The sequence below is a fragment of the Crocuta crocuta genome, unplaced genomic scaffold, assembly GCF_008692635.1.
Source record: "Crocuta crocuta isolate KB4526 unplaced genomic scaffold, BGI_CrCroc_1.0 scaffold235, whole genome shotgun sequence".
In the NCBI taxonomy this organism is placed as follows: Eukaryota; Metazoa; Chordata; class Mammalia; order Carnivora; family Hyaenidae; genus Crocuta; species Crocuta crocuta.
The window spans coordinates 2,430,097-2,444,503 of record NW_027531285.1 but is presented as its reverse complement, the minus strand read 5'-3'; the positions used below and the strand labels follow the sequence as shown (position 1 = coordinate 2,444,503).

The 14,407-nt window shown below is 39.1% G+C and overlaps 1 protein-coding gene across 1 annotated transcript in view; it reads right to left on the bottom strand.

Moving 5' to 3' along the window:
* Positions 1-2,054: 2,054 nt before the first annotated feature.
* The window catches only part of CA13 (carbonic anhydrase 13), a 34,964-nt gene continuing 22,611 nt past the window's right edge, over positions 2,055-14,407 (bottom strand). The window contains exon 7 of the mRNA XM_077771223.1: positions 2,055-2,243. Coding sequence (XP_077627349.1) covers positions 2,124-2,243 — 120 coding nt within the window. The 3' untranslated portion in view covers positions 2,055-2,123. The remainder of the gene's footprint in view (positions 2,244-14,407) is intronic.

The window sequence follows — 14,407 nt, the reverse complement described above, 5'->3', positions numbered from 1 at the left end:
TCATATACGAGTCCTTGATACATTTCAAAGTTTGTCTCATTTTCTTTATTGCAGTTGGATTCAAATTAAGTTAAAATGAAAAATGTTTAATAAACATAAATCCAACACATGTATGGGAAACAAAGTATGGGAAACAAAATATGCTAGTATTCACAACTCTAATCTTTTTAAGAAATGACAACTTCAACACACACTTAGGCCTTTTCCCCCTAAGAGACAAATAAATTCACAGACAATCTTCAAGATAATCAGTGCTGTGTAGACTTTTTTAGTCTACTAAAGTCCAATTTGTAGCATAGAAGCGATGCAGTACTGTAGCAGAAACCATAAATTACAAAGTAATAACTCTCATGCAAAGTAGTTAGACTCCCCCGTGATACACCCTTCCAAACAGACAACAAACTTTCTCTGAGGAAGCAGACTTCTTCCTCTGACTAGGATACTATACAACATGTCCTTCCAAACTAAGGAAACACTTTACCATTCAACACTGGTATTTTTACAGCCATTAAAACATCTGGTTACACAAGTAGATTTAATAATTATGCCTTTAAAAAGAAACCATTTTTAAGAGATAACTTATATTTTACTTGTTACATTAACTTAAAATGCATTTAATCACAAGCAGCAAGATAAGTACCAAAGGTATGAAATAAAACATTTTAAAACATTCAGTTCGTTAAATATTTACTAGATGGCAATCTCCTGCAAGGCGTAAGCTAACTGCTATGAGGGAAAACAAAAATGACCAAGGTATCAGCATTAGTCTTCAGGAGATTATCTTCTGCAACTGAGTATAGCATTATTACACAACTTACTGATTCTCAGTAATCCTATCAAGGAGACTACCGCAAAATAACTTGAATTATTAAAATCTACATCTGGAGGAGGAGTGGTGTGTGATACAAATTAGTAAAAGCAAGAAAACTCAGCTAAACTTCTCTCAGATGACAGAAGTGTACCATGTGTTCAAGTCTTAATGTGATTAATGCTTAGTGTCGCTCCACTTGTACCAGAGGCAGTAAAGGGACCTCCACCATCTTCCTTTACCAAAAACAAACAAAAACATGTGAGAGACAATAAGTTAAGATGAATATCAAAAGCCAACTTAGCAAAATCCCTTGTGAGACTGAGGGACATGTATGTATACAAGGGGAGATGGGCTTTGCCAAGGAAATGGGTTGCAGGGTTTGTAGACTGACTGTACATTTATATGAGGCCCGGGTAAATCTTTTTCACCAGTTGGCAGAACACGGACTTCCACAGGGTTGTTCACCGCTCTGCGGCCAAAAGGCAGGGAAAAAGTGGGCAAGCCATTCATCATACCCTTGGGGCATTCCACCTGCGTGGTACCCTGCAATCTGTTACTTTCAAACCATGTCAATACATTGGCAAGCACTGCAGCTAATCAATTATTAACCAGCTTATCATTAACATTACTGCATGATTGTGATATAGGGCAAAACTCATTAAAGTTTAAAGTCATTTATATCCAGAGGAATTCCTCGCCAAAACTGTATTGGTGAATTTTGAGCTGGGGATTGGACACAGTAAGGAGTTATATCCCACCCCCCCATAGCACTCATATTGTTCACTTTATTAAAGGTGCCATGCAATGAGAATCAACAACATAATCAAAACCAAAATTCACTTTGAAAGGAAATATTATCGACTTGTTATGGATTGGAATGATAACAAGGCAGCAAGCAGACTCATTTGTGTAGAAAAAGATGTCACAATGTTATCATTCTAGCAAAGAATTTAAATTTTTCACCAGACCTCACTGAGAGACATGACTGATTCGATCTCTGGGGCCAGGGAAAATTTTTCACACATTCTGAGACTTGTGATGCCTGCCATGTTTTCACACAGGCTGAAGTAGATGCACTTCACGGGTTTTAACACACATCAAACAATGTGTACTGTTTGAAGACCCATAATGGCAAATCTGAGACAGATGAGTTAAGTTAGTTTGATTAAAGAGATCTGATCTTTGTGGTACTGAAGCTGATAGCAATATGGTACCTGTAAATCAGAGTCCTAGGAAAGAACTGTTACTAGGGACTTTTGTGTTTTATTTTTTGTCCACAGACTTGTTTGGGGTGGTCAACTGATGACAACTTTTAACGGAAAGATGCTCTCACTTTTCGGCCCTTCAGAGGCTGTGGTGGACGGTGATTGCTCAACAGAAAAGCTGCTGCTTCGCCCTCCGTTGTACAGAGGAGAGTGCGGAATGTGGCCAGCTGTTGAAAAAAAGAGAAGAGTTAGACTTACCATAGAAAGTCACACTGATGGGGGCACCTAGGTGGCTTGGTCAGGTAAGTGTCTGACTCTGGATTTCAGCTCAGGTAATGATCTCACAGCTGCAAGATAGAGCCCTGTGTCAGGCTGTACACTGAGTGTGAAGACAGCTTGGAATTCTCTCTCCCCACTTCTCTCTGCCTCTCCTCTGCTCATTCTCTCTCTCTCTCTCTCTCTCTCTCAATTAATTAGTTAATTAATAATAAATAAACATTTAAAAAAGATGCATATTACCTTTCCTTTTACCAGGAACTAAAATACTTCAGTAAAAGTGTTCTAAATTATGAGTCATATATATAATAAAACAATACTTCTGCTAAGTTCTCACCACTATACAAATACATATGGGTTCAAAAACTTAAGTACAGGGGCGCCTGGGTGGCTCAGTGGGTTAGGCATCTGTCTTCGGCTCAGGTCATGATCTCATGGTTCATGGGTTCAAGCCCCATGCCGGGCTCTGTGCTGACAGCCAGCTCAGAGCCTGGAGCCTGTTTCGGATTCTGTGTCTGCCTCTCTCTCTGACCCTCCCCTGCTCACGCTATCTCTCTCTCTCAGAAATAAATGAAACATTAAAAATTAAAAAAAAAAACCTTAAGTACATAAGCATTCTTTATCTGGAGGTCAACATTCATCAAGGAAACAACATTTAGAATGTGGTTGAAAGAGTCATATCTAGGAGTCAGAGAATGTCACCTACAAAGTCAGACTAGCACAGTGGAGAGGTCACAGCACTGGCTTTCAGAGCTAGGTCCCAGTTCCGGGCCTGCTAATGACCAGTCGTGTGATCTTGGGCTCTAGTCTTCAGTCATTTCATCTATAAAGTGATGCATTGGATTATATTACCTCAATAAGCGTCTTCCAACTCTTGGAATTACACTGAACACTTACTCCGGTGCAACATGGCCTCAATTTACATGGGAACCTTGTGGTCCTCATCCTATGGAATTCTGATCTTTTAAGTACTGTTTTCCTGAAACAATAATTTTGCCCTCACCACACTTGAGCCTTGCAAACAACAACCATGGTAAAAATCTAGGACGCTTCAACCTCTGATAATGTTTAAAAACAATTTAGCTGGGATAGGCATATTTCTCATCAAAAGAGCTTAATTTTTCTTATCACAAAAAAATGCTTACTTATCTTACAAACTTCATATAATATACAAGCATCAAGAAGGAGATAGAAATTACTAGGAATCACAAGATATAGTCACAGTTAACATTATGGAGTATAACCTTCCAGATGTTTTTCTTTATATAAACACATGAGCACATGTGCACATACACACAATATGTTTTATTACAAAAACAGCCTCAACTATCATGCTCTTTTGAAACCTTATTCTTTAAATTAATATGTATCTTAGATATCTTTGCCTGTCAATAAACATAAATCTATGTCACTATTTTTTTAAGTTTATTTATTTTGAGACACACAGAGACAGCACAAGTGGGGGAGGGGCGGGGGAGGAGAGAGAGAGAATCCCAAGCAGGCTCTGCACTGTCAGCACAGAGCCTGACATGGGGCTTGAACTGATGAGATGGTGAGATCATGACCTGAGCCAAAACCAAGAGTCAGACACTGAACCAACTGAGCCACTCAGACGCCCCATGTCACTATTTTTAATTGCTGAAAAGTTTTCTATTATAAGCATGTTTTATGAATTATTTACCAATTCCTTGGTGATTTAAAATTGTTTATCAATATTTAGCACCAGTCTACAGTGGTAAAGTGAACTGTCTCAAAAATGTTCACCAAAGGGGCGCCTGGGTGGCTTAGTCGGTTAAGCGTCCGACTTTCGCTTAGGTCATGATCTCACGGTTCGTGGGTTCGAGCCCCGCGTCGGGCTCTGTGCTGACTGCCAGCTCAGAGCCTGGAGCCTGTTTCAATCTGTGTCTCCCTCTCTCTCTGACCCTCCCTTGTTCACGCTGTCTCTCTCTCTCCTAGAAATAAATAAAACATTTAAATAAATAAATAAATAAATAAAAATAAAAATGTTCACCAAAAATATGTTGCCAATTAACACAAGTAAGCTTTGGGTGTTTGTTTGGCTATTTTGCTTCAGCGAAGACTAATTATTAAATTATTGAGAATGAAAGCTTCCATTGTCTAAGCTGTGCTCGTCACTTAACTGCAGAGTCAAGCAAATTCAGACAAGGACACATCTATTAAGTTTCTGTCATCATCATTCAACTGAAGCCTAAGATACTTCTTGCGCAGCACTAGCCTGGATGGGAGAGAGAAGTGACGGAGGTGCTCCCCAGTAAGCAGGCAACAGTTTGGAACCACACTCCGTGGAGATGAATTCATGCATCATATACAAGCAGCCCGGTCTTTCCACAAGTGATACTTTGAGGTGTCTTTTATTTATTTATTTTTTTTAGTGTTTTATTTTATTTTTGAGAGAGAGAGAGAGACAGCGTGAGCAGGGGAGGGTCAGAGAGAGAGGGAGACACAGAATCCGAAACAGGCTCCAGGCTCTGAGCCAGCTGTCAGCACAGAGCCCGACGCGGGGCTCGAACCCACGAACCGTGAGATCATGACCTGAGCCGAAGTTGGGTGCTTAACCGACTGAGCCACCCAGGGGCCCCTATTTTTTACTTTTTTTAAGATTTTATTTTTTAAGTAATCTCTACAACCAACGTGGAGCTTGAACCCACAACCCTGAGATCAAGAGTCGCATGCTCCACTAAGCCAGCCAGGCACCCAAGGTGTATTTTAAAAGGTACAGATATGGGCAAGGTAAGACAAATATTTACCACTTAACTATTTCTCATATTTCATTAGACCAAATAATAGCTAAAGCCAGATGAGCCTCGAATTGTCTGGTAAAGTCAAGCAGCAGAGATAAATAAAATCTAATCTCTGGAGCCATAGGGAAGTCACCCAGCCTTATCTGCAGATCATAGGGATCAAGGTTTGTCTGGAATGGCCTCTCCAGGAAGCTGTGCAGGACTCTGGAGTCCGGAATCAGGGCACCCACTCACTGGCCTCGGCAAGCACAGACTTGCCTCCCAGTGAAATTGCTGATTCCTCTGAGGACCTTGGCCTTCTTTCTCTCTCCCGTCCTCCTTTTAACTCCTCTGCAAGTTGATCATGGCTCCCTACTTCTGCAACACCTTGATCTCAGGGTCTGAAACTGGAACTTCCTCTAGATCTTTCTATGAACCTCTCTTGACAGTCTCACCAAACCCCTTCCCTTTTTGGCTCTGATCTCCCTCTCAACCACTTAGCCCACCTAGGCAGAGCTACAGCTGCCAGTGTCTGCTCAGAGTTGCCTTTCTTGGCTCTGATGTCCACAGCTGCACTGGCTTCCAAATGCACACGCGTGGCTGGCCCCTACCAGTCTCATGGCTTTCCGGACCCTGGCCTTCTTGCAGTCATAGGGTCTGCCACTCTGTCACTAAGGCTCATAGTGTCTGCAGGGGTCCCGGCAGGAATGTCCCCAGATCAGCCTGAAGGCTGAGGCGTAGCTGTGACCTGTTTTGCTGTTTTTCTTGGCTCTAATACTGAAATTTTAATATCTTTATATAGAAATCCCAGCAAGCAGAAGTATTCTTCTCTAATGTTTTGTAAATAACTTTGCTAATATCATTCTAGTGCTCATATGTTGACTAGCACTCTACCACCTGCCAAAGCTGGGTAATAATGAAAGTAAAATCTCTCTTACAGACCACGGTAGGCTGGGTAATGTGCTACATGCTTTACATACATATCTCACTGAATCAAGGATATACTATTATCCCCACTCTAAAGATGAGGAACTTGAGGGACAGCTAGGAAGTTTCAATAAATATGCCATCTGGCAGATAAGTCATATACTAACCACAGTGCTGTACTGTATCTCTAACTTTTTTCCCCTAACTCTTTTCATTATGTTTTTTTTTTATTTTTTTAAAATGTTTTTATTTATTTCTAGGAGAGAGAGAGAGAGAGACAGCGTGAGCAGGGGAGGGTCAGAGAGAGAAGGAGACCCAGACTGAAACAGGCTCCAGGCTCTGAGCTGGCTGTCAGCACAGAGCCCGACGCGGGGCTCGAACCCACGAACCGCGAGATCATGACCTAAGCGAAGACGCTTAACCGACTAAGCCACCCAGGCGCCCCTTCATTATGTTTTTTATTATGGAAACTTTCAAACATATGCAAAAGTAGAAAGAGCAGCATTATAAACTACCACAACCAAACACCCAGCTTCAACCACCATTAAAACAGCCAATTTATTTCACCTATATATTCCCATTCATTCTCTTTCCACCTCCCATCCCTCCCAAACTGGATTATTTTGAAGCAAATTCTCAATATCACATCATTTCAGGTGTAAATATTTCAAAATCTATCTCTAAAATATGTAACATTTCTACCTCTAATAAGGCCCCCAAAACACTTGTTAGCCTGGCTTCTGAATCACCAGGTTCTAACTAACTAGATTATCTCCGATTACGACCACACATGGGTTCTGCTCTTAGCCTGTGAGCGAAGGGTGTCTCAGAGCATCTGAGTGAAAAGATTTTCAGGTGATTTGTAAAACCTTAGGTTGCCGAGCTCTACTCCAGACCTTCTGGATCAGAATTTCTGATAAGGCCCAAGGGTCTACATTTTGATAAGCCTCCCCAGATAACTGCTGTATACTCTAAAGTTTGAGAGCTTTAGATACGAAGTTGTCCACGTATTTTCTGTGCTTCCTCTTATTGTCTTATTTATGGTGTTTCATCTTGGAATTGCTCTCTTTCCTTCACTTCTTCGAACCAGTCACCACATTTTACCTAGCCAAGATGTCAGCTCTTTCATGAAGTCTTTTTCTGATTTTTCCAATAAAATAGTCTCTCCTTTTTTATTATTTTTTAATTTTTTTAAATGTTTTTATTTCTGAGAGAGAGAGAGAGAGACAGTGTGAGCAGGGGAGGGTCAGAGAGAGAGAGAGAGATACAGAATCTGAAGCAGACTCCAGGCTCTGAGCCACCGGTCAGCACAGAGCCCAACGCGGGGCTCGAACCCACAAACCGTGAGGTCATGACCTGAGCTGAAGTCGGGTGCTTAACCAACTGAGCCACCCAGGCACCCCATAGTCTCTCCTTTCTTAAACTTCCTTACACCTTATATCACCTTATATCTTGTCCATACCAAGCACAGCCACTGTGTTATAGTTTCCTATGCAATTTTTTATCTTGTTTATCAGATTACAAACTATTTGAGAATAAGGGACATTTTTAACACTTCTTTATAATTTTGTGCATTATGCCCTGTAAGAGTTAGGATTATTAAATGATTCTAGAATTGACTTGTACTGTCTCCCATAATTTAGAACTATAATTTTAAAGCTAATTATACAGGGTTTTATATATAAGTCACAATTAATTTCAAGTGAATGGATTCTTTCCCCATTTCACATTTAGCCTAAAGACGCAGAAGTTAAGAGAAGTATTCCTAGATCATTATCATGCATTACAAAATGTAACATTTTGCTATTTAAAAAGGATGTTAGAACTTGGCTTCTAGGTATGTTGGACTAAGACCCTGCAGACAACCTCCCTGTGGAAAACAACTCTAAAACCCAGACATGATACAAAAATAACTCGTCACCGGTACTAGAGCGTAAACAGAAGCAGAGGGACCCCGGTGGGGAGTGTATGCTCACTTGAAGAAGCGATGGGAGCTCCACAGGTGAGCTCCTGCCTCCAGTTTTTCACCTGGAGCTGAGAAGAGTCTGCAAGGTGCACAAGCTGCAATGGAGCACATGGGTGTTACAAGGACAGAGGCAGAGAGGGTCCTCGAACCCTACGCCCAAGAACCACACATGGCTGTACGGAGACCAGAGCGCGGCTGCACCAGAAAGAAAATTTGCAGTTCAAGCCCTACAAAAAAAATTACCTAACACGGAGGAAAAAACTACTCATCAGAGAAAAATAACTGAATACAGAATCTCCCCAACTTAATGTTCAGAACATCTAGAATACAATAAAAAAGTACTTAACAGACAAAGAGGCAAGAAAATGGAACACCTTCTCCAAAAAAGAAACATCAAGAGAGTTGCACCCAAGATGAACCAAAGTAGGAACTTACAGGGATTTTTTTTTTAATTTTTGAAGTTTTTTTTTAAATGTTTGTTTATTTTTGAGAAAGACAGAGTATGAGAGGGGGAGGGGCAGAGAGAGGANAACACGGAGGAAAAAACTACTCATCAGAGAAAAATAACTGAATACAGAATCTCCCCAACTTAATGTTCAGAACATCTAGAATACAATAAAAAAGTACTTAACAGACAAAGAGGCAAGAAAATGGAACACCTTCTCCAAAAAGAAACATCAAGAGAGTTGCACCCAAGATGAACCAAAGTAGGAACTTACAGGGATTTTTTTTTTTTAATTTTTGAAGTTTTTTTTTAAATGTTTGTTTATTTTTGAGAAAGACAGAGTATGAGAGGGGGAGGGGCAGAGAGAGGAAGACACGGAATTTGAAACAGGCTCCAGGCTCTGAGCTGTCAGCACAGAGCCCATAGTGGGACTCGAACTCACAAACCACAAGATCATGACCTGAGCAGAAATTGGACCTGTAACGGACTTGAGTCACCCAAGTGCCCCTGAACTTACAAGGATTTTTAAATGAGTATTTTAACTACCTGAGGGTTGTATGTTAAACAAAGCATCATTTTAATGCATGAGAAGTCTCAGCAGAGTAGTGGTCAGTCTCAACATAAAATAAACAAAAGGGAACCAAATAAAATTTTAGAACTAAAATATAGAATTGCTAAAACAAAAAATTAACTGGACAAACTTAATAGTCAAACTGACATGACAAAGGAAAGAGCCAATGAACTTAAATATAGATTAGTAGAAATTATCCATAGTGAAGAACAGAAATTAAAAAATTATTTAAAAAATAGAGCCTTGGGGATCTGTTAGATGATATTAAAAGGTTAAAAGTATGCATTACTGAAATATCAGAAGGAAAGGAAAGAGAAAATGGGGTGCAACATACATAAAAGTTCAACTCATAAGTCATCAAAAACTTAAATGTAAGAGTTATTAAAGTATGAAAAAATATTTGGAGGCATATAGTTTGATTTAAGAAATCTTAAAATGGGTTACCAAAAGCACAAACTATAAGGAATACATTGATAAAAATGAATTACATCAAGATTAAGAACCTTTGCTCTTCAAAAGACATAGTTTTAAGAAGCTGGGGAGGCAACCAACAGACTAAGAGAAAACTTCTGCAGAACATGTATTTTAAAAAGGGCTTTATTCTGATTGAATAAAGAGCTTTTGCAATTCAATAATAAAAAGACAAACACCTAGTTTAAAAAGAAGATGAGGGGTGCCTGGGTGGCTCAGTCGGTTAAGCGTCCGACTTCAGCTCAGGTCATGAACTCACCACTCGTGGGTTCAAGCCCCACATCAGGCTCTGTGCTGACAGCTCAGAGCCTGGAGCCTGCTTCAGATTCTGTGTCTCCCTCTCTCTCTGCCCCTCCCCCACTCACAGTCTATTTCTCTCTCAAAAATGAATAAATGTTACAAAAAATTTTTAAATAAATAAATAAACTTTAAAATTAAAAAAATAAAAAATAAGATGATTTGAACACATATTTCACCAAAGACATATGTAGTCAATAAACATGAAAAATGCTCAACATTACTAGTCATCAGATAAATGCATATTAGAAATCACATATACCCACTAGAATGGCTAAAGTTATAAAGACTGACAACACCAACGGCTGACAAGGATGTGAAGGAAACAGAAATCTCATATAAAGCAATGAGGATGGAAGATAGAACAGCCACATTAAAAACAATATGGCAGGGGCACCCAAGTGGCGCAGTCAGTTAAGCATCAATTTCAGCTCAGCTCATGATCTCACAGTTTGTGGGTTTGAGACTCAGGTCAGGCTCTGTGCTGACAACTCAGAGCCTGGAGCCTGCTTGGGATTCTGTGTCTCCCTCTCTCTCTGCCCCTTCCCCACTCTCTGTCTCTCTCCGTTTCTCTCTCAAAAATAAAATAAAAACATTAAAAAATTTTTTAACAATATGGCAGTACCTTATGCAATTAAACATGAATTTACCACGTGATCTAGTAAATCTAGTGTTAGGTATTGCCACAAAACATGAAAACATATGTCTACAAAAAAAATGTATATGCCAATTATTCCCAACACCCAAATATGGATAGCTATTACTCATAATAGCCCCAAACTGGAAGCAATCCAAATGTCCATCAATTGGTAAATAGATTTTAAACTAATGTGGCATATCCATATCATAGAATTTTACTCAGTAACAGTCAGTGAATCTTGAAAACATTATGCTAAGAAAAAGAAGTCAAACACAAAAATCTACATACTGTATGATTCAATTTAAATAAATTCTAGAAAAGGCAGAATCCTAGTTACAGCATCACAGCAACTGCCTAGAGCCATGATTTAGTAAGGAGGTAGAGTGCAAGGAAATTTTGGAGCCAAGATCTGTTTTATATCTCGATCTAGTGGTTGCTGCACAGTCATATACAATAACAAAATCATCAACTGCACACTAAAATTCATGAATTTTATTGTATGCAAAGATCATAACAAATAACAAAGATAATTTTGTTCTTTTTTTCTTTTTAAAAAAAGTTTTTTGTAGTTTATTCATTTTTGAGACAGAGAGAGAGACAGAGCATGAGTGGGGGAGGGGCAGAGAGAGAGGGAGACACAGAATCTGAAACAGGCTCCAGGCGCTGAGCTGTCAGCATAGAACCTGATGCGGGACTCGAACCCACGAACCATGAGATCATGACCTGAGCCATAGTTGGATGCTTAACTGACTAAGCCACCCAGGAGCACCAAGAGAATCTTTTTTCAAAAAAGAGCAAAGAATTAAAACCAAGTATTCTGCACACTGAATTCTGTAGATGAGTAAGCCAATTTAGATAATTTAGGATAACCCAAAGACACCTGTCAAAAAAGTTAGCTTAGCTTTCCAAAGAGAATGATGGATTTGTTATAAAAACTATCAGAAATCAGCATATCTGTTTACTGGTCTGGCAGTTAAATCAAGCATTTCAATAAGTGACTCTGGGGACAAAAATGGGCTTGAATCAAATAAAAGAAAATGAAAACCATCTGATTTGGCTTTTTGCTCAAACAGTGACTTGGCAAGAAATAGCAATAGAAAAACCTAGAAAAAAATTGGCACTAACTTACTTAAAAAAAGAATTTAATCTTCATAGCTACTGACATTATATGGTAGAATTGGAAAATAAATAAAACAATGTGCCTCAGGCACTTCAAAAGAATAGAGCTGCCAAAATTGAGATTAAAAATTATCTTTTGGAAAGTAACTCTCAAGTAAGTGGTATACACAAAAGACATATTCATTTTCCTTTATAGGAAATAGACAAGCAACTAAATAATCATCTCAACTCCCTCATGCTTTGGATTTTTTAAATAATCTTTTTATTTTAGAGCAGTTCTGGATTTACAAAATCAATGCAAAGATTGTACAAATAATTCTCATATACCTCACACTCAATTTCCCCCATTATGAATATTTTACATTGGTATGGTACATTTTTCACAATTGGTGAACCGATATTAATATGTTACCATTAACTGCAGTCCACCCTTTATTAAGATTTCTTCTGTTTTTATCTAATATATTTTTCCGTTCCAGGATCTCACCAGGAAGCAGCATTACACTTGGTAATCATATTTCCTTGAGCATTTCTTGATGATAATTTCTCAGATTCACCTTGCTTTTGATAACCTTGACAATTTTGAGGAGTACTGATCTGCTGTTTTATAGAATGTTCCTCAGGTGGACTTGTCTGATGTTTTCTCACGGTGAGACTGGGATTGGACTTTTAAAATAACTTTTGCCTCATTTTTTAACTCTTAAAATCACCATAATGTCACATTATAATAACTTAGATTATTACCCAGATAATCATGTGCAGCCTGGTTATAAATGAAAATGTCTGAAAGTACTCCTACTATACTAGATTTAAGTAAATCTAAATAGATCACAGTGAATTATCAATCACACTAAAGTTCTAGAATACAGCATTATTTTATGTATTCTGCCATATAAAAACCCCATTAATACTTAATATTAATTAATTGATACCTAAATAAGATACAGCAGTGAATCCATAGCTAGGTAGTCATAACTCCTAAACTTACAGTGAGCCATTTTTTTATGTTTATTTATTTATTTTGAGAGAGAAAGAGCACACACACGTGAGCAAGGGTGGAACAGAGAGAGCGAGGTGGAGAGAGAATCTTTTTTGAAGTTTTTTTTTCTTTCATAGTTATTATCAAGTTGGATTCCATATAACACCCAGTGCTCATCCTAACAAGCGCCCCCCTCCATGCCCATCACCTCCCTTCCCCTCTCCCCTCTCAGCCCTTAGTTTGTTCTTAGTATACAAAGGTTAGAAAGAGAATCTTCAGTAGGCTCCACATTCACAGTGGAGCCCGGGGTGGGACTTGATCTCACGTGAGATCATGACCTGTGCTGAAATCAAGAGTCAGATGCTCAACTGACTAAGCCACCCAAGTGCCCTTACAGCTGGTCATTTGATTAGGTTAGTCTTATGCATTGTAAGCAACTAAATTATATATTTTGACACAGTCTTTTCTGAACGGCAGATAGATTTTAAAAACTTATTTTCCAAGTGGCTTTAGGAAATAAAAACATCCTTAAAACATGAGGAAGAACATGATCTCCTATTATTACTACCTTGCTGTTATAACTTATTAATTCCTACTGTTAACTTCTTCAAATTTAACAAAGGAATGTAAAAGTAAACAGTTTACATGAAGGAAAGAAAAATGTACTCCATTACAAAGGCCACTGAATCAGTGACAGGTCATTTTTCTTAGGACACAATGCACCTTATTCATGATTGGGAAAAGTTGCAGGAATTTCCATGTCAGTCAAGCTCTGGACTTCAATCTCAACTTTTAAAAAATGTTTAATTAGTATGTTCTAGAGTATTGTTTGGCTTTAATCCTAAAGACAAGGCCAACAGAAGTTGGATGTGTTCAATATGCCAAGGAGAAATGTTACCTGACATGACCTTAGTAAAGGTGAACCAGCTCTAGTCTTTGACTGGGGTAAAAAAATAAATAGCTCGGAAGGCGGGATAGCCCAAAACAGAAGGGCTTAATGAGCTGGGAAAAGTATTAGACGATGCTCTTATTAAGATTTTGCAGCAAATAATTCAAATAGAAAAACAAAAAGAAAATAAAACCCACTAAGCACAGCATCCCAGAAGACATAGCCTCCACCTATCAGACTGGTCGGTCACAGTTTGTAGATCTGAGCAGAGTTTCTAGGCATCAAAGACATCTTGAGCCTGCAGACTGCTTGGCTTATTTATCATGGGGGCTCAATATGTTCATCAGAAAAACAAGTGAGGAAATGTCTTCCCTGAAACAGCATGGGTGGGCACCCAACTGCACCTTAGTAAATGCTTAAAGTCCCTCAAGCAGCCCCACAAAAGTTCTGTCAACAAAAGCCTAAAGATCCATTGCTGTTCTCACGGCTCACTTTCTGAATGCTGTTCTCACTGCTCATTTTTCTGAAAATCTGTAGGAGGAGCAGGTCTAGGGACTGAAGTCCAAAGGAGATAGTCCCCTTTAAAGATAACCTCTCTCCTGATTTGCTTGTTTATATCCCAGCCTGTTTATATCTCAGACCAAAAAAGAAAACAATTATAGCCTTTAAAGTCACTTCACTTTCCTCAGTGTCTGTATGCACATGACATTTCTAAGAACTGGGAGAGAAATCATCCAATCACAGAAGGTCAAATAGGAAAGGGGCATGAGTTTTTCCAACCACCTATCTGATCAATGAAGGGAAAACACAGTCTTCATAATGCAGCAGAAATTAAGGATTTTTTTTATTTAAAAGAAGTTTCAGGGCACCTGGGTGGCTCAGTTGGTGAAGCATCTGACTTCAGCTCAGGCCATGATCTCACCGCTCATGGGTTCGAGCCCCACATCAGGCTCTGTGGTGACGGCTCAGAGCCTGGAGCCTGTTTCAGATTCTGTGTCTCCCTCTCTCTCTGCCCCTCCCCCACTCACGCTCTGTCTCTTTCTCTCAAAAACTAAACACCAAAAAAAATT